This window comes from Tursiops truncatus, chromosome 16, assembly GCF_011762595.2.
Source record: "Tursiops truncatus isolate mTurTru1 chromosome 16, mTurTru1.mat.Y, whole genome shotgun sequence".
Classification (NCBI taxonomy): Eukaryota; Metazoa; Chordata; class Mammalia; order Artiodactyla; family Delphinidae; genus Tursiops; species Tursiops truncatus.
Window position 1 is genome coordinate 58,807,211 of NC_047049.1, and position 27,766 is coordinate 58,834,976.

The 27,766-nt window shown below is 38.8% G+C and overlaps 1 protein-coding gene across 2 annotated transcripts; it reads left to right on the forward strand.

The window, feature by feature from the left end:
- Positions 1-27,578, forward strand: ANXA7 (annexin A7). Of its 2 annotated transcripts, XM_019936075.3 has the most exons (14): positions 1-99; positions 3,571-3,625; positions 5,822-6,026; positions 6,629-6,730; positions 7,339-7,403; positions 7,831-7,896; positions 12,050-12,152; positions 12,368-12,462; positions 15,269-15,382; positions 15,621-15,791; positions 18,710-18,880; positions 18,960-19,035; positions 20,114-20,226; positions 22,680-27,578. In XM_019936075.3, exons 2-14 carry the CDS (start codon positions 3,572-3,574, stop codon positions 22,800-22,802), a joined length of 1,458 nt encoding a protein of 485 aa, XP_019791634.2. In that variant the 5' UTR covers positions 1-99; position 3,571; the 3' UTR covers positions 22,803-27,578. The 2 variants fall into 2 exon arrangements, with proteins under 2 accessions (XP_019791634.2, XP_019791633.2); XM_019936074.3 differs by lacking the exons at positions 1-99; positions 7,831-7,896.
- The last annotated feature ends 188 nt before the right edge of the window (positions 27,579-27,766 follow it).

The window sequence follows — 27,766 nt, forward strand, 5'->3', positions numbered from 1 at the left end:
TCGGGCGGCGGCCCTCGGCGCCCCGCCCTTCCCGGGCCCGCCCCCGGCTCCATCTTGCCCGAGATCAGTTTGGGACGAGAGGCTGCTCCACCGGGTCAGGTGAGGAACGGCGTACCCTACCGTTGCCATCCCTCGTCCCCCTCGGTCGCCTCGCCCCGGCCTGCTCTGAGGCCTGCCAGCCGGGAGAGGGCGGGGCCCCGCGTGTGTCCCCGAGCAGGGGGGCGCTGGAGGAGCCTGTGGGCCCCGGGAGTGGCCGGTGACTCGGTGTGCGCGTTTTGGGACCCGGGCTGCCTGGTGGGGGCGTTCGGGCGGGGGCGCATTAGGGCGGGATCGGCGAGGCGGCCGGGCAACGGGAAGTCCTGTTCGCCGGTCGTCTGTGCCCCTTGGCTGTCCGGAGGTCCGAGGGAGCTCACTGCCCGAGGGGCCTCCCGCGCAGGCAGGTGGACCACAGGTGGAGGGGTTGAGGCCAGAGGATGGCCCTGCTGAAGCGACCCCAAGGAGGGCTGAGTAGGAAAACCGGTGAGCAGCACCGAAAGCTAAGTCCGGCTGGTGACTAGACTTCCTGGTGACACAGCAAATTTAGGGAAACTTGGGACGTTTGTACTTGCTTAGTGAACCTAGGACAGAATGCGGAAGCCTAAAACTGTACACTGGTTCAGGTTTATAATTCTTGGAAACTATTCAGGGAAGTGGCATTCCAGATTAGATTCCTAGTACCTTAGCAGCAGCAAACGTGTGCTGATTTGAGCCCAACCTGTGTGAACAATTCTACAGGAGATGGCTGATGTCTACCATAAAGTGACAGAAATGAAAAGAAGTCGTCCAACTGCCTTCAAACTCTCTAATTTCTGCCAGCTGGTGGGGAGCTGATCTGATAATCTGTCCTAATTAGATAATGAGTGTAATGAGTTACCTATCAGGCAGGGAAGGAGTTCAAGTACTAGATAGGGAGGTAGAAGAGAGAATTTTGACCACTGCAAAGTGAAGCCTCCTTTCAGTCCTCACTGGTGGTGACTGCCTACCCTGTCCATGCAGAGCCTAGTCGTGCCTCCAATTCTTTATTGAAGGGCCCTTGCTGACAGATTTAAATGGTCTTTCCCAATCAAGAGGCAGGTTTTGGAAAATTGTAGTATCTGCTGTTGGCCATCTTCATACACCCTTTCTATTTTGTATTTGTTTCATAAATTTGCAACAGCTGCCTCCTGTGTTCCTGGGCTTCATGCCATCTCTGAGACTTGAATAGTGAGACCCACCCCTTTTAGTAGTTGACTCACTGGGTGGAGATGGTTTGGAAAACCAAGAATGCTTTTCTAGTCTTTTAAAAGTAGTTGCTGACGGAGGATGTTGAAAAGGAAATAAAAGTTCTGGTTCACTGGTATAGTCTGATTATTCCTTGGGCAAAGTTGAGTAGTTTGTTGAGTCACCAAACTCGGGTTTGTTTCAGCTTTTTACAAAAGCTTTTTCAATCTGCGTTTTGAATAGATGATACATGCATAATTCCAAAAGGACACTTAGCACTTTTTTTTAGTACATTGAAAAATCTCCTTGTTATGCCCCAGCTCTCCTCTCCAGAGGCAGCAGTGGAGTACTGTTTCCTACTTTCTTGAGTATACTTTCAGGGATATTCTCTCTATATACAAGCAAATAAATGTAATTTTTACACATTTGGTTGCAAATTATGTAGTTTTTCATCTTGCTTTTTTCCCACTGAATATGACTTAGAGTGGTTTCACATATGAGTAAAAAGAGAGCTGCTCATTTTTAATAGTTGCCTAACACTTCATTGTATGGCTATTCATAATCTGTTTTACCTGTTCCTTATTAATGGACTTTTAGATTGTTTTTAACTGTGCCACTTGGCCTGCGGAATCTTAGTTCCCTGACCAGGGATTGAACCCAGCCCATGGCAGTGAAAGCACTGAGTCCTCTCCACTGAACTGCCAGGGAATTCCCAACCTTTTTCTGTTACAAATAGTGTGTAATGAATAGCTTTGAACGTATATAATTTTGCATTTGTGTAAGTATTTTTATGAGGTACATCCTGGAAATAGAATTGCATTCTAGTCCTTTATATAATTATATTTCAAAATGTACCCAGATTCATTTTCTTAAAGTTGCTTTAAGTTTTCTCATGTACGGATAGTTTTTATCTTCATTCTGTTCAGAAACTCTTGTTGACGTAATTCCTCTAGTGCCTTTAAAGGTAAGATTTAATGTAGTAGCTAAAGGCTGTAGAAATAGGACTTTGTCACTGGAACAGTTCCTGAGATTTAGAAATTTAAATTGTTTTTGTAGTCTTTGGTGCTATAAAACTTGTTGCCTTTAAAATTATTATTGGGCTTCCCTGGTGGCGCAGTGGTTGAGAGTCCGCCTGCCGATGCAGGGTACACAGGTTCGTGCCCCGGTCCGGGAGGATCCCACATGCCGCGGAGTGGCTGGGCCCGTGAGCCATGGCCGCTGAGTCTGTGCGTCCAGAGCTTGTGCTCCGCAACGGGAGAGGCCACAACAGTGAGAGACCCGTGTACTGGAAAAAAAATAAATAAATAAATAAAATAATTATTAATTTCTCCCATAAATTATTTTCAGACTTCTTCACTTTATTTTGACCCTGACCTCTTTTACCCTTGGTCCATCTGACTGTTCTTGGATGATATTGTTTCTCCTTTACTCCTTTTTTTTTTATCAGCTGGGCTTGGGGAAGAAGACAGCAAAAAATGATTTAACGTCCTTTGCATCCAGGTCTTTGGATTCCAAATGACTGTTTTAAAACTGACTGGATCAGTTTTCTTATTTTCTTTCAACTTCGACTAAATATATGCCCATTCATTCTCAATTTAGCAAGTTTTTAGCTTCTATACTGTGCTTATGTCATAAGGAGCACTATAATAACTTAAATTTATTTTCTCATTTTCCTCCCCCCCCATCTCTGTATCAGCACCTAGGACAGTGCTTATTAAATAGTGGGCTTTTGTAAGTGTTGAACTGGATTTGTTTGGGGTCCTTTATTAAAAAATTTTTTTATTGGAGTATAGTTGATTTACAATGTTGTGTTAATTTCAGGTGTATGGCAAAGTGAATCAGTTATACATATACATATACATATATTGACGCTTTTTTAGATTCTTTTCTCATACAGGCCATTACAGAGTATTGAGTAGAGTTTCCTGTGTTATAAAGTAGCTCCTTATTAGTTATCTGTTTTATATATAATAGTGTGTATATGTCATTGTTTGGGGTCTTGATAAAATGAAATACAAATCATTTATAGCTGTATTGGGGAGACGAGCCAAAACACATATTGAAAAATTTGGCAAATTAGGTGGTAGATTCAGAAATGCCAAAATATTCTGGTATCAAAATATCATTCACAGACCAGCAGCAATAGCATCACCTGGAAGCTTAGTTAGGAATACAGAATCTTGGGCCCCATCTCAGAACTACTGAATCAGTCTGCCTGCTAGACTCTTTTGACAGAAGGTGTGTTTTGATTAAACCCTATGACAAAATATATCTTCAAAGGCCTTAATCCTTATAGGAAATTACAGAAGACATTTTTTATTGTTGTTACAGAATGTCGTACCCGGGCTATCCCCCCACAGGCTACCCAGCTTTCCCTGGATATCCTGTAAGTATTGCCACTTATGATACTAAAATAGCTCATGTCCTTGGCACAGATCTTGTATAGAACTAGCCAGCCCATGACAGATCTTACAAATATGCTAGAGCAGGGGTCATAAATTCAAATGGCCAGAAGTACTGAGTAGAGTTCATGAGTGAAGGCAGGTGTTGTGGGGAACTACAGGGACTTGGCTCACCTGTGGAAAGGCAGCAGTTAGTCAGGTTAAGCCGCATGTGTCCATGCAGGGAGGCTGACCCAGTGTTGCTGGATAATTCCATATCTTCAAGTAAAGCCAACAATCTGGATTTTATGTGAAATTGCCCAATTGTTAAAATTGGGAAATGAATATTTTAAAATGTTAAATGCTGTATGATTCAGTACAACATGTAGGTAAGCTAAATCGATCCTGAGTCACTGGGGTTTTTTATTGTTGTTGTTGTTTTTAAGTATTTATTTATTTTTGGCTGCGTTGGGTCTTCGTTGCTGTGCGTGAGCTTTCTCTAGTTGCAGAGATCGGGGGCTACTCTTTGTTGTGGTGCGTGGGCTTCTCATTATGGTGGCTTCTTTTGCTGCGGAGTGCGGGCTCTAGGCACGCCAACTTCAGTAGTTGTGGTGCACGGGCTTAGTTGCTCAGCGGCATGTGGGATCTCCCCGGACCAGGGATCGAACCCGTGTCCCCTGCATTGGCAGGCGGATTCTTAACCACTGTGCCACCAGGGAAGTCCTGAGTTACTGGTTTTTAATCTTTGTGTTAGAAGATTTAAAATAACTTAAGAGGGGGCTTAAGAGAAAGCCCTCGCACAGAAACGAAGACCCAACACAGCAAAAATAAATTAATTAATTAATAAACTCCTACCCCCCAACATCTTTAAAAAAAAAAAAAACTTAAGAGGAGCTTGACTCATAGGTAACAAATTGCAGTGGATTAGAGGTCCCTGGATTAGTACTTCTGAGACTTTTAGTATTTGGAGTGCATGTTATAAATGTGCTACCAAGTTCTGCCTTGTTGATGTCTATACTATTCTGAGGACTAACCTCATAGCTGAGGCATAAGTAAGAATTGTGTTTCAATTTTATGCTCATAAGTATGCAGGGCTTCTTTCTAACTCTGGGAGAATAGAAAGAGGGGCCTATACAGATTAGTGTATATTCTTATGTAAAGTGAATATATAGCTCTCCTCAATTTATCATTGAAGAGATGAGAATTATGAATATGTTCCCAGGTCCCTATGTACTAAACTGGACTCTGACCACCATTTCAGTCAATATCAGCTAATTGTTAAAACAGACAACCCTAACATCCCAATGACTTAAAGCAATAAAAACTTATTACTTGCTTACTTCAGTCTCCTGGAAGTCAGTGGTGGGGGTGGCCGGGGGAAGGGTGTGGTGGGGAGCTAGGAGGCTTTGTTCCATGTCGTCTTGAGGGTTCCCAGGCTCCTTCCATCCTCTGTTGCCTTGGAGTCCTCCACTGGATCTTCTGCTTCCAGCTGGCAGATGAAGGAAAAGAGAGGGGAAGAGAGAGCTTAGAGGATTGGGCAGAAAGTTAAGGGGACCAGGCTGGAAGTCGTGTATGTTACTTCTGTCCACATTCGTTTACCAGTATTCAGTCATATGGTCCTATTTAACTGTAACGGGGTCCTGGGAAATGTAGTCTAGTTTTGTGGCCTGGGAAAAAGTTTAGTGAACATGTAACAGTCTCTCCACACTTAGACATTGTGTGATCTGAACTGAGGTCCAAAATGTCACACCCAGTGTATGACTCAGGTCACCTTATTTTTTTTTCCCCCTGTTATGCACAGGTCCAGATGTGTTGCAAGAAAGCCATGAATTCTTCTCTTTAGGGTAGAGAGGCAAATCTTCCTATTATTTCCAGGTGCTAGGAAAATGAAGGAACTAATGAGCTTTGCTAGTTGTTCCTGAAGGCTTGAGGTTTGGAAAAAGCCTGGTTCTTACTCCCAAATAGAGAAACAGACCCTTCTTGCCTAACACAGGTAGATTTATATATAACTGAATTCTGACAAACAAGTGTCCTGAAAAACTAGTATACTGATAAACTAGTATGAGATACCAGGACTTCTAATGGGCTTTTTAATATGTAAAAGAATAAGCTAGACCTTAACAGTTATCTTTGTTTGTTTCCTTAGCTAGGTTCTATTTCTCGGTGATCACGTTCATTTGAAAATTTTTCTGGTTTTTCAGCCTGCGGGTCAGGAGTCATCTTTTCCTCCTCCTGGTCAGTATTCTTATCCTAGTGGCTTTCCTCCAGTGGGAGGAGGTGCCTACCCACCAACACCAAGTAGTGGCTACCCAGGAGCTGGAGGCTACCCAGGAGCTGGAGGCTACCCTGCCCCTGGAGGCTATCCCAGTGCCCCACAGCCAGGGGGAGCTCCATCCTATCCTGGAGGTGAGTCCTGGGTTGTGGAATTAGTATAGCATTTTTTTTCTTCTCTCTTTAATCCTCTCGGTTCCTTCTTGTTTTGTACGAGGTCAGAGTTGCTCTTAGCCTACTTTCTACCTTAGACAGTAAGGACCTAGCTGGCAAGATGAAGGATAAAGGTTCTAAGGAGGCATGAAAGCTGGGAGCAGTCTCCAAAATTCTGTTGTGAAAGGAATTAGAATAAATCTCATGGTAATAAAGGACCAATATATAATGGTTTGGTTGATAATTTGTAATCTTAAGAACTGATTAAGATATTTCATTTGGCATGATTGTGACCTTAGGACAGCTTTGTCCACAGTATGTAAAAAACCAAACCAACCAAACAAACAAACAAAAATCTTAGCACTTTTGTATTATAAGTTATTGAGGCAGATGAATGAAGTAACCTTTTTTTTAAATTTATTTTTTAATGGGGAAGGATTTGTTGAGAAATTGAATTTAGACCAAAAGGGACTACTGCTATAGCATTAATAGTATATTTTCTTCTACTGTTTCTAAAGTTTTCACTTCAATCATGAGAACTGTCACTGTAGTTTGTTTCTTTTTTTCTCTTGTTCTTCCTCCAGGCCAAGGGTTTGGAGCCCCACCAAGTGGAGCAGGCTTTTCTGGCTATCCACAGGCACCCTCACAGTCTTATGGCGGGGGCCCATCCCAGGTCCCACTACCTGGTATGTACTAACTGTCCAGAGAAAAACAGTACCTTGATATTTTGAATCTTGCAGTTGCTGTTGAAGGAACTTAGTAGTTTATGTTTGGAATCGTCTTTAGTAAACGTTTATACTAAATACTTCTTAGGTAGTATATGGTTTCATGAAGTGTATTAATTTGATGAAAAAGTTTAATCAGCAAGATGGTAATAAGGACCTATGTTTTCAATAAAAAAAAAATTACCTGTCCTGAAGCCAAAAAGCAAAACCTTCAGGAACTTTTCTGCTCATTAGTATAGCACAAAGGAAACAACCCCCAGAACTATGTCCTGTCATCCTTTCCAGATGGACTCAGAATTTAATCTGGTTCAAGTGTTTTGTTCTTTTTTTAGAGTATTGTTTATAAAGAAATTATGTTAAATTATTTTAAAGAAATTAGGACATGGAATATTTTAAAAGGTCCTTGTGACCAAAGTTTGTTTTTGATTCAGTAAATTATAAAACTTAAAAATTATCCTAGTGAATAGTGTGAATATTCTCATATGTTTCCATATTCATAATAAATCAGTGCTGTTTTGAAAAATTAAATCAGTTAAGACCTGATTGCTGTATTTTTTCTTAATATGTAGGTGGTTTTCCTGGGGGACCGATGCCTTCTCAGTACCCTGGAGGACAATCTCCTTACCCTAGTCAGGTATTTTTTTTTTTTTTCCTACCTTTTAAATTTAGTCTGGGTAACTGGATAATGCTAAAGAAGGGCACTACTCCTTTGCTAACATTAGAGGTTTCCATGAAGCAGAGGAGATGGTCTAAAACAGTTCACTTAAGACTTTAATCTTTGCTTCTGTTAGACTCCATGCTCTTTGGTCCACCTGCTTTTAAGTACTGTCCTGATGACTTTAATAAGACAAACATAGGTCCCTTCTCACAGGTGATGACACCCATACTCTTTTTCATAGTGATTCACTTGGACTCTTGGCATTGGTTTTAGTTCTTTTTCCTCCTCCCTTGCTGGCAGTATAACTATGAACTTACTGGGTGGTTGATATTTCTGGCAGTGTTTTATGAAGTATGTTTTTGTTTTCCTTTTTTACCTTTATAACTTGCCACTCTTCTTTCAGATCAATACAGAATCCTTACCTTCCTATCCTGTTTTCTCTCCTGTTTCTGTGGATTATAGCAGTGAAGTAAGGTTTTTTAATGTTCACTAATCACTAGATCTCCTATATATGCCTTCATTTGTTTCTAATTTCTCCTGTATTTGTCTCTCACCACTTCCTTGAGGGCTCATTGTATCTGTTTTTATCTTTATGTCCCTGTAGTGCTTGGCAGGGGTTTAAATACAGTAGTCAATTAATGTCTGTTAAATTGATTTTTCAGGAGTCTCAGAAGGTCTCCTGTATATCAAATCTTTGCCCTATCTCAATATAGCTCCTTATTTTAATATTAAGTTTTATTCTTTAATTGACTTGTTAATTCTTTTATATCCTATGCAAGTTAATAGGAACATAAGCAGTTTTATGTTTACCTTATCTTGATTTTCTCATTTCATATTGTCTGTTCATAAAGATCTAGCATTTTAAAGCTTTTTTTAGGCTGGGATTGGTAAGGGGTTACAGAATTGGAAGAAAAAAACTTAGCCATTTTCTGGCTTCCTTTCCAGATTTGAGGAATTTTTGAGCTCCAGAGAGGCCACACAGCTAGTGAAAGTCAAAGCTGAGACTAGATCCTAGCTCTTCTGCCTCTTAGACCAGTGGTCTCTGTTATACAGTGCTAATTTGCTGATACAGTAAATGATATTCCTCCAAAGCCCATAGTAAATTGCTTTCAATCTTTTTTTTAAAAAATTGTTGATTATTAATCATATTATAAATCTGTAGTTATTCTAATCATTTGTTATGAGAATTTTTATTTTAGTTTAGTTTAAGCATGCATTTGCTTTTAAAGACATCATTTTATGACTGAATATAAAAGATTTTTAAACATAAAAACACTAAAAGTAAAATACACATGCAGCTTATCTTGCATAACAATTACAACCCTAAATTGAAACCAGGAAGTTACAGAGCAGTAGATTTTGGGAGATGGAAAGTGGAATAGATGGAAGTGAAATAGACTACCTTGTGAGGGGTGAGCTCCCTGTCACTGAAAATCCCCTGATAGAAGTTGGTGTGTGTGTATGTGTAGGTGTGTGTGTGTGTATAGGAAGATGTAAAGAAAGTTTTTGTCTTGGGGCCAGGTGACCTCTCCTGATTGACCCAATTCTAATTCTATGGCAGTTTTTCATCAGGAAGATAGGAATGAAATGGAAGGCAAAGGGTGGCACTTTTGGTGGCAGATAGTATGGGCTTTGCTGTACTGAGAAATCCTCTGTAGTTAGAGTTTTGACCTCAAGAATATAGACCCTGATTTCTTTGAGTTCAGTATAATGCCTGCAGAATGATAGTATTCTTGATGAAGATTCACTTCAAACTTAGACTTTCAACAAAGAATAAAACAAAACCATTTTTCCCTCTAGATGAAAAATGGAATAAGTCTTTTGGTGGTTGTTCGTTTTTAGAAACAAGAGGATGACAGAAAATGATAGTCGTCAAATAGTGCATGATGAGGGTTAGTTTCTCTTACTGTCTAGTTCAGTGTATTATAAACAGAAGCTTCTGCCCTGCTTAGGATTTTAGTGACAGTGGTTACATCAAAGAAAACTTTCATCAGTGCTTGATACATTAAGCCTCATGTAAAGGCAATATGTTGAAAAATTTTTTCTGCTTGAATATTTGCTACAAGTAGAATAATTTTAGTTTTTCCTTAAAACCAATATACAAATATTTCTTGTTAGTTCTCTGCTTACATTCCTGGCTTAGAAACTACTGAAGGATGATTGTTAGGGCTTATTGGTAGAAGAAAATGTTGGCGTGAGAGTAGAGATGAGTGGGAGGAATTACTGACCATAAAAATGTTTGTCGAAGGGTCTGGTCTCCTTCTCCCCAATCACTTTGCCCCTACAAAGGGGCATATTGGTTGGCATATTGCTGTTGCTGTATTCAATGGGTATAACTCGAAATACCGTTTCAGTTGCCTAGAAAGCAACTGAATCATTTTATGTTTTGAAATGATGTTGATTGCATCTTTAAATGATATTTTAGAGATACTTGGTTAAATAAAATATATTATTAAAATTAATTTTTAAAAAATGTGATGGGGGGACTTCCCTGGTGGTGCAGTGGTTAAGAATCCACCTGCCAATGCAGGGAACACGGGTTTGAGCCCTGGTCCGGGAGGATCCCACATGCCACAGAGCAACCAAGCCTGTGCGCCGCAACTACTGAACCTGCGCTCTAGAGCCCGTGAGCCACTACTACTGAGCCCACGTGCCACAACTGCTGAAGCCCACGCATCTAGAGCCCATGCTCCATTAACAATAGAAGTCACCGCAGTGAGAAGCCTGCGCACCGCAACGAAGAGTAGCCCCTGCTCGCTGCAACTAGAGAAAGCCCGTGTGCAGCAACGAAGACCCAACACAGCCAAAAATAAATAAATTAAAAAAAAAATGTGAAGGGATATCATCTTGCTGTATCCCATCTCTCTTAAACCCTGATTCGAATATTTTAAGAAAACTAATGAATTGTTTCATAGCTTTGTATTTAAACTTTTTTAAACTTAATTTTGTAATAATTTCAGACTTATAAAAAAGTTGTAAAAATTGTGTACAGAATTCCTGTATACATACAGTTTACTCAGATTCTTACATAAATACAGTACAGGAAATAACAGTTTTATAATACTATTACCCAACCTTTAGACTTCATCACTTGTCCCAGTAATGTCCTTCTGGTTCAGGATCAAATCCAGGATGAAACATTGCATTTGTTGTCATGTCTCTTAAGTTTCCTTTAATATGAAATAATTCTTCAGTCTTTGTTGTTAATCACCTTGATACATTGGAAGAATACTACCAGTTATTTTGTAAAATATTCCTTAATTTGTGTTTGTCTGATAAGTCCCCCTGATTAAATCTAGGTTATGCCATTTTGGCAGGAATACCACAGAAATGATGTCGTGTCCCTAGTGAATCATATCAGGAGGCACTAGTTGTTGATTTACCCCATTCCTGGTGATAATTGGTTTTGATCATTTGCTTCAGATGATGTCTGCTAGGTTTTCTGCTGTAATGTTACAAAGTATGCAAATATCTTGGTTCTCATTTTACTTTTACCCACTGATTTTAGCATCCATTGATGATTCTTGCCTGAAACACTTAGTACTGTGGTCTTTGTCATATGGTGATTTTTAAATTTCTTTATAGATTTGTATTTAAAAACATATAGTCCTTGTTTTGCTTTCTGGTTTATTTCCTTATAAAATCGATGAAGAATATTGTAACTCCCAGAGTCTGTAGTCATCAATTTCATTTTCATGCTTTTCTTATTATAAAATGATTTATGTCTAATAATCAGGGCCCGTACAGGAAATGAAGAGCTATTACCAAAAGTATATTGCTTGTTTGAAATCTCATTGGGCAAGTCTGGCTCTACCTCACTAAAGCCATTATTATATTCTTTAAATAAAACACTGCCACTCGCACTATCCAGGGATCAATCTCTTTTTTGCCCTCCTGTTCTACCAAGAAGGAAACCAAGGCATGGAAAGATTGTGACTATCTTCACAAGCTTGACTCTCTTGTTTCCTGAAAGTTTGGTGTCTGGCTGTCTTTTGGTGGGAGAAGGATAGTCTCTGTCTGTTCCAGAATGAGCCATGAAAATAAATATCCTTATCCTAAAACCTAAGTACTGGCTTCCTTGCCTAAGAGTGATGATCAGAGAAGTCTTTTTTTTCCCCCCCAATATTTATTTATTTATTTTGTCACACCAGGTCTTAGTTGCAGAAGGCAGGCTTCTTAGTTTCAGCTCACTGGCTCCTTAGTTGTAGCACATGGGCTCCTTAGTTGCGGCAGGTGGGCTCCTTAGTTGTGGCATTCAAACTCTTAGTTGCAGCATGCATGTGGGATCTAGTTCCCTGATGAGGGATCAAACCCGGGCCCCCTGCATTGGGAATGTGGAGTCTTATCCACTTCGCCACCTGGGAAGTCCCATAATCGGAGAAGTCTTAAGTTGTCTTCCTGTAAGCAGAGAAACCGGAGTTGGCTTTTTTTTTTAAGTTAGTATTTTTTTTAATAAGATGTTGAACATTTTTTCATATTATTTTTCTTCCAGTTTTTTGAGACCCAATTGAAATATAACACTGTATTAGTTTTAGGTATACAACATGTTGATTTGGTATATGTATGTATTGTGAAATGATTACCACAATAACTGATTTGGATTTTATGCCTCTTGTTCTCAGCCTGCTTCGATGACTCAGGGAACTCAAGGAACAATCCAACCTGCTGCCAACTTCGATGCCATGAGAGATGCAGAAATTCTTCGTAAAGCAATGAAGGGTTTTGGTGAGGAAAACATATTTTTGTCTCATTTACAATCAAATTCAAGTGATTGTAGAGTAAAAATAAGCTTTATATCATAAACCAAGTTTATATGTGAGCCTGTGTGCACATCCCTCAATTTAATCTGGCACCAGACACCTTGTAAGCATCTAAAAGATGTCATCAAGGAGCACCCCACACAGACCTCATCCTTACTTAGACATGTATGGTTCTTTCAGGTACAGACGAACAGGCAATTGTAGACGTTGTGGCCAATCGTTCCAATGATCAAAGGCAAAAAATTAAAGCAGCTTTTAAGACCATGTATGGCAAGGTATGTTTTGTTTCCTTTTCAGGAGTGAGCATGAACAGTGGCCTTACACCCTGCATTCTGTCAGGTTGGTTACTATCTTTTTACTCGTACTGGTGAGTACAAAGAAGAGACAACTAGATTTCAGAGACCCCAGGAGAGGTGTATTCAATATTTCTTTCTTTCTTTTTTCTTAAATAAATTTATTTATTTATCTGTGGCTGCGCTGGGTCTTCGTTGCGGCACGTGGGCTTCTCATTGTGGTGGCTTCTCGTGTTGCAGAGCATGGGCTTTAGGTACACGGGCTTTAGTAGTTGTGGCTCGTGGGCTCTAGAGCGCAGGCTTGGTAGTTGTGGTGCACGGGCTTGGTTGCTTCACGGCATGTGGGATCCTCCTGGACCAGGGCTCGAACCTGTGTCCTCTGCATTGGCAGGCGGATTCTTAACCACTGCGCCACCAGGGAAGTCCCATCAATATTTATTTCTCTTAGAAGGCTTTCCAATTCTAGAGTAGTCCTTGATCTCACAGTCATACCTATTTACTATGTCTGGTAGGTGACACATGTTCAGTAAAAAGTAGATAATGACCACAATCCTGATCAGTAGCTTGGTTCTCAGTTTGCTCCTTACAGTTGGATTCAAGGAGTTCTTATGTAGCCCTTGCTTATTTTTGGTCCCTGGTATCATCTTTCACTCCTCTTCCTCCCTCTAAACATATCTTGTATTATGACTTCATAGAACTTCTTGCCATTCCCTGCACACATACTTCTGTGTTTGGTATATGTTGTTCTCTTGTCCTGGAACAACTTTTCCTTTTTTCCTGCATGGCAAACAAATTCTCCAGGATTTGTCTTGATTAAGCTACTTTGTGAAGTTTCTCTCATTGCTCTGGCATAATTTGGCTGCTTCTTCCACTGTGGTCCCATAGCACTTTGTAAAACCTCTGCTGTAACTAACGTCACTGCCCGCTCCCCAAAACTGTGAGCTCCCATCAGGCAAACCATGTCATATTCATCTTTGTATTTATAGTACCAAGTACAGGAACACTAACAGATAGCCACTTAAATATTTGTTGAGTGGATGATCAGTGACTAAATCCAGCAAGATTCTGTGGCTGAAAGGTGTCATCGTTTCTCAAATATAAAGGGCAAGACTGGGTAGCATTGGTTTGCCATTTAGATAGGAATCCTAAACATTTTCCGATATCCTCTGAATCCAGTTTACTTTTCTCAGAATGGAAGTAGAGTTCCACTGGCTGGTCCCACCTCATCTTTTCTACTTTGCCTGCCCAACCCAAAATCCACTTCCTTAGTCTTAAGGCTGATTAAGTGACACAAACTCTAGTTTCTCTTAGGGCTCAGCATCAGACTCACTTTTCTCGCAAAAGTATTTTCCACATTATGAATTTCTTTAGTTCACATGTGGTCTGTGCTTCGTTGTCCTGAATTTTCTCATACAGCACCTTTGAATTAAAACTAAATTCCCAGCCTATTTTCCTTACCCACAGCCACCTTTTCTCTTGACTTCTTATTAATAAAAATACTATTCCTCTAGCCTGCCTTGGAGTCTTCTTTGATTCCACACTCTTCTTTGTCAATTAATCAGTGAATATTGTTTCAGTGCCTACTGTATGCCAGGCACTGCTTTGTCCTAGCAACTGGTTATTGACTATGTCTTATTGATCTAATCTGTAAAAGAGCTCTTTAAAAATGTGTCTTCTGTCTCCTTTTTTTCTTTCCACCACTCAAGTCCAAGCCTTTATTACTTCTTACCTAAATATTCCAGTAGCCTAAATTTCATTTATAGCCTCTGTCGTCATAGTCCGTCCTGCCTGTTGATACTGCCTGTTGTTGCTATATCAATGCCATTTTCTTACGTAAAAGTTTCCAGCAACTCCTCCCAACATGCAGAATCAGATCCACACTCTTTAGCTTGGTATTCAAGGTAATAATCCAAGCATGTAGTTACAACTTTGTTTTACTAATCTCTGAAAACATTACCCTCTAACAAAATTGGTTGTCTTGTTGTTCCATTGAACAAGCTTTGCTCATTCTTGCCTCTATACTGTTGATTCTCAATCTTAGCTGAGTATCATAATCTCTTTTCAAACTTAAAAACACACGCAGAATCTCTGGGTATTCATTCTTGACATAAGTGTTGTTTGTGTTTTTTTTTTTAGAAAAATTCTGCAGATGATTTTAATGCATATAGCCAAGGCTGGGAACCACTTTTCTGTTCCTTGTTTGTGTTCTTTCTCCTTGCCTGAAATACCTTTCTTCTTTCTCTTTGCCTGCTAATTTTTACATATTCTTCAAGATCTGGACTAAAAGTTTTCTCTGAGCTCTCTAGCCCACTTTAACTTTTCCTATTTCAGCTTATTTCTGTGCTACTTACTCATCTCACGCTGGAGTACAGGCTGCTTTATATTAACTTTTTAAAAATGTTTATCTTATCTTTTCAAATAAGAACACGATGATGACAATTTCTGTTTCCTCATAGAGTAAGAACAGTTTCTTATACTAAGTAAATATCTGTTTATCATTTTGTTAATTTGAATTATTCTTTGTTTCCTATACCTCTTATTTTGTACCTAGTGTGGTGGTGGAACTATAATAAATTTATTATTAAGTGTTTATTGATAGAATGAGTAAAATATATCTGCTTGAGTGTAATAAACTTAAATATTTATTCCTTAGTATATAATATTCAGAACAGCAATTGAGGCTTTCATATAGCAATTCAATTCCATTTTTTCATATTGTCCTTAAAAAATTTAAGCAAAACAAAATTTGGAGAGCACATATACTTAGTTTGTATTTGTAATTTAACAGGATTTAATCAAAGATCTTAAGTCAGAGTTAAGTGGAAATATGGAAGAACTGATCCTTGCCCTGTTCATGCCACCTACGTATTATGATGCCTGGAGTTTACAGAATGCAATGAAGGTAGTATATGGCATTTACTTTGAGTATTTTGTCCTATTTCAAATGTAAAGCCCCATAAATTTTGGCAGTTCTGAATTTATAGTGACAGCTAAATCAGTACATTATTTTATATCATCTGAATATATAGAGCTTTTTAGGTCTGGAGGCTAAAGAAATATTTGATGGAACAGTAAGATTTAACTACTTTCAGAAATTTCATGATTTGTTGTATAATTCTCCCTTTCTTCACTTCACATAGGGAGTAGGAACTCAGGAACGTGTATTGATTGAAATTTTATGCACAAGAACAAATCAGGAAATCAGAGAAATTGTCAGATGTTATCAATCAGAATTTGGACGAGACCTTGAAAAGGACATTAGGTCAGATACATCAGGGCATTTTGAACGTTTACTTGTATCCATGTGCCAGGTGAGTATAGCATGAAAGTTTGGGTGTTGGTGGAGGGAACATTTTTTACTGCCTGTTGCCAGTGGCCATTCTTTATTCCTTTTAATATTTAGCCCCCTTGGAATCTTGACATCTTTAGGAGGGACAATGCAGAATCCACTGTACAGGTTTCTTTGTAGTCACTACTGAAATTTATTTCTGCAAATCTGGCCTTTGTAAGGAATCAGAAATTAACCTCTTTAAGGTTGTATGAAATCAGAAATCAACTTGAGGCTCTGTGTCTTAGAATGGCGATGAATCTGTACTTTTGAGCTTAGCATTGTACTGCCAGTTAAGTCGGACCATCAACTGAAGGTATGTAGGTCCGCCATGCAAGTGCTACAAGAGTGAGGACTGTGAGGAGAGCCAGAAATGCAGAAAATGTTTCAGCGTTCACAGTACTTAGTACTGTGGGTACTGTGCTTAGTACCCTCCTTGTTCTGATTCCCCAAATGTGCTGGAAAAGTGGCAGAAAATTCTCCAAATAGGGTATTTGGAATGATACTACAAATACACTTAGAATGAGATAATCAGGGTATATTTGAAAGAGATGAGGCAAAATACTAGCACACTGATTCAGTATCAGGAGTTGTTGGCTATCCTGCTAGTGCACAGGTTGGACAGTCTTGAAGATGCTAAAAGTAGAGGAGAGGCTCTTCACAGCAAAGGGAGGTAGTTGCAGAAAAGACAGTGTGCCAAAGTGCGTGGGTATGGAAATGAGAAAAGAAAGCAAATGGATGGGAGGACATTGAATTTACCCACAACAGAATAACAGAGCAGGGGAGTAGGTTAGCATGAAAAGAAAATCAGGACCAGAGAGTTAATGCTAAAAAATGATTATTAAGACTTTAATGAGGTGCTGAATATTTCTTTATGCAGGGTTCAAGGCCCAGCCATCTTTCAAAGTAAAGGTCCCTATTCCAGGGAGTGGCTTCCTAGGAAAATGGGACTGTATTATGTGCTTGAATCCAAAGGCAATCATCTGGGGAGTTGTTCCTGAGCTCCTTTGCCTGTGCTGTGTTCAGTAGCCCATTTAGAATATGCTTCTACACATGCCTTGTGCCCAGTGCTCTTCAGGAGACAGTTTTTCACCTTCAAGGAACACCTCTCCATTTTGTTGCTCAGACAGACACTGAGACTCCAGAGGGCAGCCTTTCCTTTGTTTGGGTTTGTGTTTCTATTGATATTTTTGAGAGAAACCAACTACCCATCTAAGCTTTACTCTTGTTCAGGCCCAGGCCCTCCCTCTCTTCTTCCCAGTGAAGAGTTTGGTCTATAAATTGGTACAGGCTAGCAGTACTTGAGTTATTTATAACTTCTTCTAAAAGGCTCACATGTCATTTTCGTGTATACATTCATAATAAATACTTGTATATTAAGATTACACTTGGATGAATGAAAGGACGTTCATGAAACCTCCATATTATATACTCCCTCCTTTGACTTAAATTCCTTGAGGGGAGGGGCCCTGTCTTTCTTGTGTCCCCACCACTTAGCACATCCTGTTGTTTCTGTTCCTCTGGAGAACCCTGACTAATACAGCCTGGTACAAAGCAAGTGCTCCATACCTTATAGTTATATGGATGAATACAAAGCGGAACTCAGTATAATGCATATTGATCTTAAATCCCAGCTAAGCAGACTCATAATTTATTTGAGTGGTAGTTTATATCTCCTATTAGAGGAGGTCCTCAGCGTGGCTCAGTAGTCGCTTCATCATGAGAAATCTAAAGTTACTTCAGACCCTGGAGTTCAGGGATATCCAGCTTCCAGGAAACCTCAGTGCTTCTCTCTCCGAACTGAACAGGGGACGGTGCTTATTGGCTCAGAACATGAACCGATAGAAGTAGACCCTATCACAAGAGAAGTGAAAAATGAAATTCCTTTCGTGGCAGAAGGCTTTCTCCCGGAGGATAGAAGTGGCTGCATTGTTAGTGTTCAGGACTTGCTAGATCACGAGTGTGTGTGTGTGGCCACAGCCTCTGGAGGTGTCATACTTTGCAGTCTCAACACACACCATTCTGTTTCTCCTGGCCCAATTACCACCCTTCAAGCCACCTCCTCAGAGAAGCATTCTTGGACTCTCCTGGGCCATTTGTCATTCCCTGCTCTGAGCCTGCACTTAATTCCCAGAGACCTCAGTTATAACCCTAATCCCACTGTGGAGGCATCTTTTATCTCCTTAATGGGAAGAATGGAGTGGCCATAGTCACTTCCAGTTCTTGTGGTTTCTATCATGCCTAGTCTCTTAATACCTGTTAATAAATGTTTATTGAATAAAAACAAAAACAAAAACCCCAAAACTTCTAAACCAAGGACCAAACCCTGAAGAGTAACTTTTTTAAGAACCCCTTTCTCTTGGTGTACCAAGAGAAAGCTTTTTAAAGTGAATGTTAATAAAATTTTCCACACTTTCAAAAATAAAACGTGTGTGTGATTTTTCATGGAAAACTTTTCTGATTTAATTTAGCTCTCAAAGCCCTGAAAACCTCTCATTTTAATATAACCTCATTAAACCATGGTCATATAAAATCCAAAGTTGGCAGTGTAATAAAGTACTAGTTACACTAGTATAGTTTCTTTGGAAATGAAAGATAAGTGTGACAAACTTTATACATTAATTTTTAGTAAATTGTCCCTTTAAATCCAGAAGTGACTAGATTGGAAAAACTTTTTTTTTTCTTTTACAATTTTATTTTACTTTTTTGTCACATGGCATGCAGGATCTTTGTTCCCTGAGCAGGGATCGAACCCGTGTCCCTGTCATGGGGACCTGTCCCCTGCAGTGGAAGTGCGGAGTCTTAACCACCAGACCACCAGGAAGTCCCAGAAAAAAATTATTATTTTTTTTAATAGAACTTGTATCACCTTCTTCTAATTCCTGCCTTCCTCTTTTGCAGGGAAATCGCGATGAGAACCAGAATGTTAACCACCAGCTGGCTCAGGAAGATGCTCAGCGTCTCTATCAGGCTGGTGAGGGGAAATTAGGGACAGATGAATCTTGCTTTAACATGATTCTTGCCACAAGAAGCTTTCCTCAGCTGAAAGCTACCATGGAGGCCTATTGCAGGGTATGAGCTTTTCTTTTGAAGATTTGGCTTCTATTTTAAGGTGTGAAAATATTTTAACCACTATACTTTTTGTTTACAGGTGGCTAATCGAGATTTGTTAAGCAGTGTCGGCCGTGAGTTTTCTGGAAGTGTTGAAAGTGGTTTGAAGACCATCTGTAAGATACTTTAGTGTTTTGCTTTGTTTTGTTTGTAAATGAGTGAGGCTTTGAATAGTTGTTCCCATTAAGTGGTGATTATTAATATAGCCTCCCTGGAATCTGCTTAGGCAGAGGCCAAGCTAACCCTCTGTTTTTATATGCAATTCTCTATGAATGGTTGGTGGTGTGATCAAATAGGATTGTTTTGAAATTATTTGGTCTTTATTCTCTATGCCCTTCTTGAGGAGTATACAAAAGTATATGATAGATTGTGGCATTTCCATTAAGGTGAATAGGAAAGCCCTAAGGAACTACGGAGTGCCACCACACAAAGCGTCATTTTGAGCTCTCCAAAACACCTTTCAAGTACTTAGCCCAATGAGACCCTTTTCCATTTGGAAATTAAAAACCCAGTTTTTGGTGTCCTGACATTCAGATGTTTAATGAAATGGAAATTTCATTCTCATGGAGAATATAAAACTAAAGAGACTATTAGTAACACATTGATATTAGCAATTGAATATCTTACAAATACTACTATAGTAATTGTAGCTAACGTAATGATGTATAGTTAGTACATCTCTACCATCTGCAGGAAGAGACTTTGCTAATTTAATTTTCCTAAGAGAAAACATGTCAGATTTCTTATTATCATTCTCAAATCTTTGCTCAAATCTGTGATTTCTTTTTTTATATTGGAGTGTATCTTACATCCTTCTCTCAGTCAAATGATATATTTGACATCTAGAATTCAGATTTTAGTCATTATTCCTTTTAAGTAAGATATTACCAGGGCACAGTTGCTACAGATTTTCTCACTTTAAGGGGGAAAATGTGAAGAGGCTAATGACTGCATCTATGGAGAGAAAATGGGATTTTTTGGCCAGAGGGAATCTTGTAGAATTGAAGGTAGCCTGTCTGATGCTGCTGGAAAGAAAGGTGGAGGCTGAGAAAAATCAAGGGGACAATATCTTCAGCTCACCTCAGATTTCTGAGATGATTACGTAGAAAATGATCAAAAGCAGCTAGAAGTGATAGATGGTGTGTGCACACCTTTTTCAAGTCATTTCACGTCTGAAGCGTCTCTCACTTGCAGTGCAGTGTGCCCTGAACCGCCCTGCCTTCTTCGCTGAGAGGCTGTACCATTCTATGAAAGGTGCCGGCACAGATGACTCCACCCTGGTCAGGATTGTGGTCACTCGAAGTGAGGTGAGGCTTTCTCTGTTTGTCTGATCTTACTTGATTTTGAATGTTGATCCTTTTTTCTTAGCAATATTAAACACATTTTTTTCTTCTAGTTTTATTGAGATATAATTGACACTGTGTAAGTTTATAATCGGCACTGTATAAGTTTAAGGTATACAGCATAGTGATTTGACTTATATACATCATGAATATTTTCACAGTAAGTTTAGTGAACATCCATCATCTTATATAGATACAAGATTAAAGGAAGATGTTTTCCCTTGTGAAGAGAACTTTTAGGATGTACTCTCAACAACTTTCATATATAATGTAAAGCAGTGTTAATTATATTTATCTCGTTGTACATTACATACCTAGTACTTACTTATCTTATACCTGCAAGTTTATACCTTTTGACTGTCTTTCTCCAATCTTTCCTCTCCAACCCCTCACCTCTGGTAACCACAAATCTGATCTCTTTTTGTATGAGTTTGTTCATTTTTGAAGTATAATTGGCCTATAACACTATGCTTATTTCTGTTATACAACATAGTGATTCGATATTTCTATACATTTCAAAAGGATCCCCATGATAAGTCTAGTTATGACATGTCACCTTACAAAGATATTACATAGTTATTGACTATATTCCCCACACTGTACATTTCATACCTGTGACTTACTTATTTTGCAACTGGAAGTTTGTACCTCTTACTCTCCCTCACCTATTTCTTTCCTTCCCCCAACCCCCTCCCTTCTGGCAATTACCTGTTTGTTCATTGTGTCTATAACTGTTTCTGTTTTGTTATGTTCGTTCATTTGTTTTTTTACATTCCACATATAAGTAAAATTGTACAGTATTTGTCTTTCTCTGTCTGACTTAGAATGTTAATTTCTTAAAAGTTCCTTAGTTGGTTGTCAATCCCTCAGGACTGACATTAAGAAAGGGCTCTCTTTCTCACGGCTGGTAGCGATTGTATAAAGCACAGTGTTCACTTTCCTCATGCTGTGAGAGAGGCTTGCTTAAGTGAAACAGACCGCCAGGGAACTCCAGATGTTTATTTTTTGGTTTTCATTTTGCTTATGTAAAAAACTGTATGAGGGAGTTCCCTAGTGGTCTAGTGGTTAGGATTTGGCACTTTCACTGCCATGGCCTGGGTTCAGTCTCTGGTCAGGGAACTGAAATCCTGAAAGCCACGAGGTGCGGGGGGAAAAAAAAAGAACTGTATGAAGGACCTATGCAGGTTAATCCCATTGGACATAAAAATTCTTAAAATTTAGCATATACTTAATTATGAAATAACTGTAAAAAATTTTATATTTATCTTTTTACCTAAATATAGCCTCAGATGTATTCCTTTCTTTGACTTTGTTTATTTAGTGGACTTCTTTTTAATCAAAAGGAAACATATGCTATGAAATTATATGAAAGAAGGTAAATCATTTTTTAAAAGAGAACCGTAATACAGTATTTGGAAAAACCTTCTTGTGTATTTGTTTTTAGACTTAAATTTTCTAAGCAGGATCCCTTTTTCTTTAATTATAATAAAATATACATAACACAAGATTCCCATTTTAATCATTTTTAAGTGTACAGTTCAGTGACATTAAGTACATTCACATTGTTGTACAACCATCACCACCAAAACTTTTTCACCTTACAAAACTGAAAACTCATTAAACGATAATTCACCATTCTCCTTGCTCCCCAACTCCTGGCAACCACCATTCTGCTTTCTGTCCTATGTATTTGACTACTCTAGATACTTCATATAAGTGGAATCATACAGTATTTGTCCTTTTTAACATCTTCAAGGTTCATCCACATTGTAGCATGTGTCAGGATTTCCTTCTTTTCTAGGGCTGAATAATGTTGCATCGTATGCATACACAACTTTTTGTTTATTCATTCATCCGTCAGTGGACACTTGGGTTGCTTCCACTTTTTGGCTGTTATGATTAATGTTGCTGTGAACATGGGTGTACAAATTTTGAGTCTCTGCTTTCACTTTTGTGTATACCCAGAAGTGGAATGGCTGTATTATATGGTAATTCTGTTTTTATTTTATTTTTTTGAGGAATTACCATACCATTTTCCCGTGGCAGCACCAGTTTACATTCCTACCAGCAATGTACAAGAGTTCCAACTTCTCCACATCCTTGCCAACACTTGTTATTTTCTGTGTTTTTGATAATAGCCATTCTATCAAATGGTTTTTAAATGACTAATATATTTGGAATAGTAGATGAAACTAGTATCACCCTTATTCAATATCTTTACAGAACAGTGAATCAGACATTCACTGGGTGACGCTAGTACTGGTATGAATGCTAGCTATAAAATGCCAGTCATCTGGTGTTTTTTCCCCTCTGCTTTGGTTATAATTAGGATCTTTTCACTATTAAAGAATAATTCTAATATCAGTTTTCTTTAACAGCTGTTTTCTAATATCAAAAATATCATGTCTTGCATGCAGATTGATCTTGTACAAATAAAACAGATGTTCAGTCAGATGTATCAGAAGACCCTGAGCAAAAGGATTGCAAGTGATACGAGTGGAGATTACCGAAGGCTTCTTCTGGCCATTGTGGGCCAGTAGGAGAGATTTTTTTAAATGAGTGAAGCTATTCAGAGCTTATCCTTCAAAGCAATGACTGACCTGCATGCAGCAACATCAATCCTCACCTAACCAAAAGAGCTTTGTACTAAAGACTGTGTCAGGGTATTTGTGCTTGGTTTGCACATGTGGTTATTGCCTTAATTCCAATGTTATTTTTTTCTCTATATACGATCAAGTAAAGCCATATCACAATGATGAAGTAATAATGCAATGTTTGTAAAGCATAATTCTCACTGCTCTTATTCTAAACAGGATACCAAATTGAATAAAAGTCACAACAGTCTGTAATTCTGTGTAATAATATTGAATAAAAAATTCAATATTGAATAAATTTGAATAAATATTGAATTTAAAAAAAACCCTTGCCTTCCATTGGACAGTTATAGTTGGTAATATGTCAAAACTGTATTATTTTTTTAAAAAATTCAGCTCTTTTGACCTAGAAGAGCAATTTGCATCTTACTTTACATAAATAGGTATTCTATATTCATAAACACTAAACTTCCCACATAGAAAATAGTTTAGTATTGCCTGTAATAACTTTTAAAAGAGGGATTATGTGTTTATGTGCATAAAATATATAGCCTACTTTTACGTCTACTGAGACTGCCTAGAGATCTTTATTGGCCCTTGATTTTTTAAAAAAATTTATGAAAGACTTTAATTTTAGTTGCAATTTAATCGTGATTCAAGACAGTGAAGCTTGACACATAAGAGGTGCTGAATTAATGAATAAACGAGGCTTAAATCATCTTCCTGGGAGACTGAATACTAGCTCTTTGGAGAAGTAGTTCAGGGAGTCAGTGATTTCAAACCTGGCTTTATTCCCAGTACTGAGCAATTACTTATCGAGTATGTTGAGCATTACAGTAGGTTAGGGAAAGTATCAATACAAAGGAAGGAGGTTTGTAATCTAGTGGGGGGTTCTAAACAAAAATTAGGATAGAAGGAAATTGTAAATGTTAGATTATAAATTCTGCTGAAGGTAATAACCCTATTTGTTCTTTGTGTTGAGCTCCCCGGTACAAAGCAGATATTTAATACAGATCTGGTGAATGATTGTACTAAAAATTGAGGGGGAGAATAGTAATTATCAATTATATTTCGATAAACATTTGTTTTGTGTAAGTACCAAGGGACATACATACAAGGTGGTATAAGACACAACTTTACTCTTAGAGAGATAGACCTATGTACAATTGTAGCGCAGGGCAAAAGCAAGATACATAGGTAGAAGGATCACTGGCTAAGATAGATTTTTTTTTTTTTTTTTTTTTTGCAGTACACGGGCCTCTCACTGTTGTGGCCTCTCCCGTTGCGGAGCACAGGCTCTGGACGCGCAGGATCAGCGGCCATGGCTCACGGGCCTAGCTGCTCCACGGCATGTGGGATCTTCCCGGACAGGGGCACGAACCCGTGTCCCCTGCATCAGCAGGCGGACTCTCAACCACTGCGCCACCAGGGATGCCCTAAGATAGATTTTTGATACAGGTTTTGGAAAAGTAAGTAACAGTGATGGGATTTGGTAAAGGTGAGAAAGAGGGGTGTAAGGTACTAGGGAAAGATATGAGCTATATATTTTTAAACTTTTAAAAATTGAGGGCTTCCCTGGTGGTGCAGTGGTTAAGAGTCCGCCTGCCAATTCAGGGGACGCAGGTTCAAGCCCCGGTCCGGGAGGATCCCGCGTGCCGTGGAGCAGCTCGGCCTGTGCGCCACAGCTGCTGAGCCTGTGCTCTAGAGCCCTCGAGCCACAGATGCTGAGCCCATGTGCCACAACTGCTGAAGTCTACACTCCTGGAGCCCATGTTCCGCAGCGGTAGAGGCCACCTTAATGGGAGGCCTGCGCACCACAGTGAGGAGTAGACCCTGCTCGCTGCAAATAAAAAGAAAGCCCGCACACAGCAGTGAAGACCCAGCACAGACATAACTAATTAATTATTTTTTAAAATTGAGATATAATTCATATATCATACGATTCATCCTTTTAAAGTGTACAATTCAGTCGTTTTTAGGATATTCATGCATTTGTGCAACAATCACCACAATCACTTTTTGAACATTTTCCTCACCCAAAAAGAAAACTTATACCCATTGGCAGTCATTCCCCCTTTCCCCTCCTCCTGCCCAGCCCCTGGGAATCACTAATCTACTTTCTGTCTCTCTGGATTTCCCTATTGGGGTTTTTCATATGAATGGAATCATACAATGCATTGCCCTTTGTGTCTGGCTTCTTTGAATTAGCATACTGTTTTTAAGACTCACCTGTGTAGTAGCGTGAATCAATACTTCATTCTGATTTGTGGCTGGATAATCCATTGTTGGATATACACTTTGCTTGTCCATTTATCAATTGATGGACATTTGGGTTGTTTTCACCTATTGACCATTATGAATAATGCTGCTATGAACATTCATGTACAAGTTTTTTCTGTGGACACATGTTTTCAATTCTCTTGGCTATAGTACTATGAGTGGAATTGCTGGTACATACAGTATTTTTATGTTTAACTTTTTTTTTTTTGCTGCTCATTAGAACATTTATTTCTCAGAAAATAAGTTTAAGACAGTCATATTACAGTAAGTAAAACTAACTTTTGTATTCTTTACAGGCATAGATTTTTCTCTTTATTACCTCTCTTATACCATCTGTTAGAAACAATTCTAGAAAGCAAATAAAGTCACTTTCTACAATAAATAGAGCATCGTGTGCTTCACAGCAGACGTGACTGAGACATAGCCCCATGCCACAGCAGGACCTGAACCGTTTCCCGTTCTAAAAGAGCAGTTTTAAAAATGAGACTCAGAGAGAGACTGAAAGATTCAAAGAGGCTGAAAAAAAAAAAAAGGGAGAGAGAAAGAGACTAAGAAAGTGTTGGGGGGAAGAAAGAGACACACAGAGAGAGTATGTTTAACCTTTTGAAGATCTGCCAGACTATTTTCCACAGCAGCTGTATGCACCATTTTACGATCCTACCAGCAATGAATGAGGCTTCCAATTGCTCCTCATTCTTATCAACACTATCATTGTCTATTTGAATATAGCCATCCTAGTGGATGTGAAGTGGCATCTCACGGCGGTTTTGATTTGCATTTCCCTAATGACTAACGAGCATATTTTCTTGAGATTATTAGCCATTTGCATATCTTTGGAAAAATGTCTATTCAAATACCCATTTTTAAATTCGGGGAACTAGGATCCTGCAAGCCTTACAGCGAAAAAAAAAAGGTATGTGTGCACAAGGTAGGATAGTTATTTCAGCGCAGATTCACTCACAACCCTCACTGGGGGAAAAATCCAGAGATAAATGCCTTACTCAACAGTTGCATAGTTTTATTTAGAGAACTGTTATGACTTATAACACTGCAACTTAAAAAAATCTTTTTCTTAATTTTTATAATTTTAATATGTTTATTAGCAGAAATACAATTTGTTTTTAAATTTTGGCTCTGGTAATTGTATCCTAAGCAGAGTTTCCATGGGGAGTAGTGTGTGGGTGTGTGTATAGTTTAATAATTTCTTTTGAAATAGTTTCAAATGTATAGAAAAGTTGCCAGAACAGTACAAAGAACTTCCATGCTCCTATTTCCTCTTCACCCAGATTCTCATATAGTTAACATGTTGTTGGTTCATTGCTCACTCTTGAGTATGTGTGTGTGCGCGCATATATCCTTTGTTATTAGTCTTTTTCTGAAACTTTTGAGGGTTGAGAGAGCAAACTGCAGTCATGATGTCCCATCACTCCTAAACACTCCAGTTGGTATTTTCCCCCAAACAGGGACACTCTTCTACATAACAGCAAACAATCTTCCACACCAGGAAATCAGTATTGGTACAACACTACTACCCAATCTACTAAGCCCATTCAAATTTCGCCCACTATCCCAACAATGTTTCTTTTCCTTTCTGGGTTAACATGCTATACAGGAATAAGTATTGCATTTAGTTGTTGTGTATCTTCAGACTCCTTTAATCTGCAAGAGTTGCCAGTCTTTCATGGCCTTGACAGTTTTATTAAAGGGTACAGACCTTAGTTTCTACAGGACGGTTTACAACCGAGGTGCCTTGTTTGCAGGAGTACCACAAAATGATGCTTTGCTTTTCCCAGTGAGTCTCATCAGGAGGCACAAAATGTAGACTCCCTCCCAACACTGGTGATGTTAACGTTGATCACTTGGTCATGCTGGTTTCTTAAATTCACTGTTTTTCCCTTTGTAATTGATTAGTATTCCAAAATCATGCCAGTATCCTATTCCTCATCAAACCTCCACACACCAATCTTACCACTGAAGACTCATGTCTAAATCATCCACTTCTATAGTTGGTGCCAAATGGTAATTCTCTATTTCCATCATTGGGTTGGCATTCTACTGTTAGAAAGAGCTTTCCTTTCTCTTCATTTATTTATATCAATGTGAACTTGTGTATTCCTATTTTATTCAATGGATTGTAATCCATTATTATCATTGTTTATCTTGATCCTCAAATTGTCTGTGATTTGGCCAGGAGCCCCTTCAAGCTGGCTCTTAGCAGTGCAACATTTTAAAGTTGTATACTTCTAAGATTCATCCATGTTGTGAAGAGCTGTAGTTCATTCATTTTGACTCCTTTGTAATATGTGATATTGTGAATATATATCAGTGTATTCATCCACTCTTCCGTTTGAGTTGTTTCCAGGCTTTTGCCATTGTATTTTGCCATTCCAACTCTAAAGTAATGTTGAATTTCAAACGTATTAAATTTTTGCATTAACATCATATACTTTGAGTCTGTTTATTGTATAAATATTTAGCACTAGAAGCAGTGCGGTTTTGCATCCTCCCCAACAGTGTGTGAGACACAGGCTCCCTTTTAAAGTATTGTCTTATGTGCATTTTTCACGGAGAAAGGTTTAAATGACCTGTTTTCAAAACCGTTTAATAAAGGCTTTTATTTTATCTTTAAA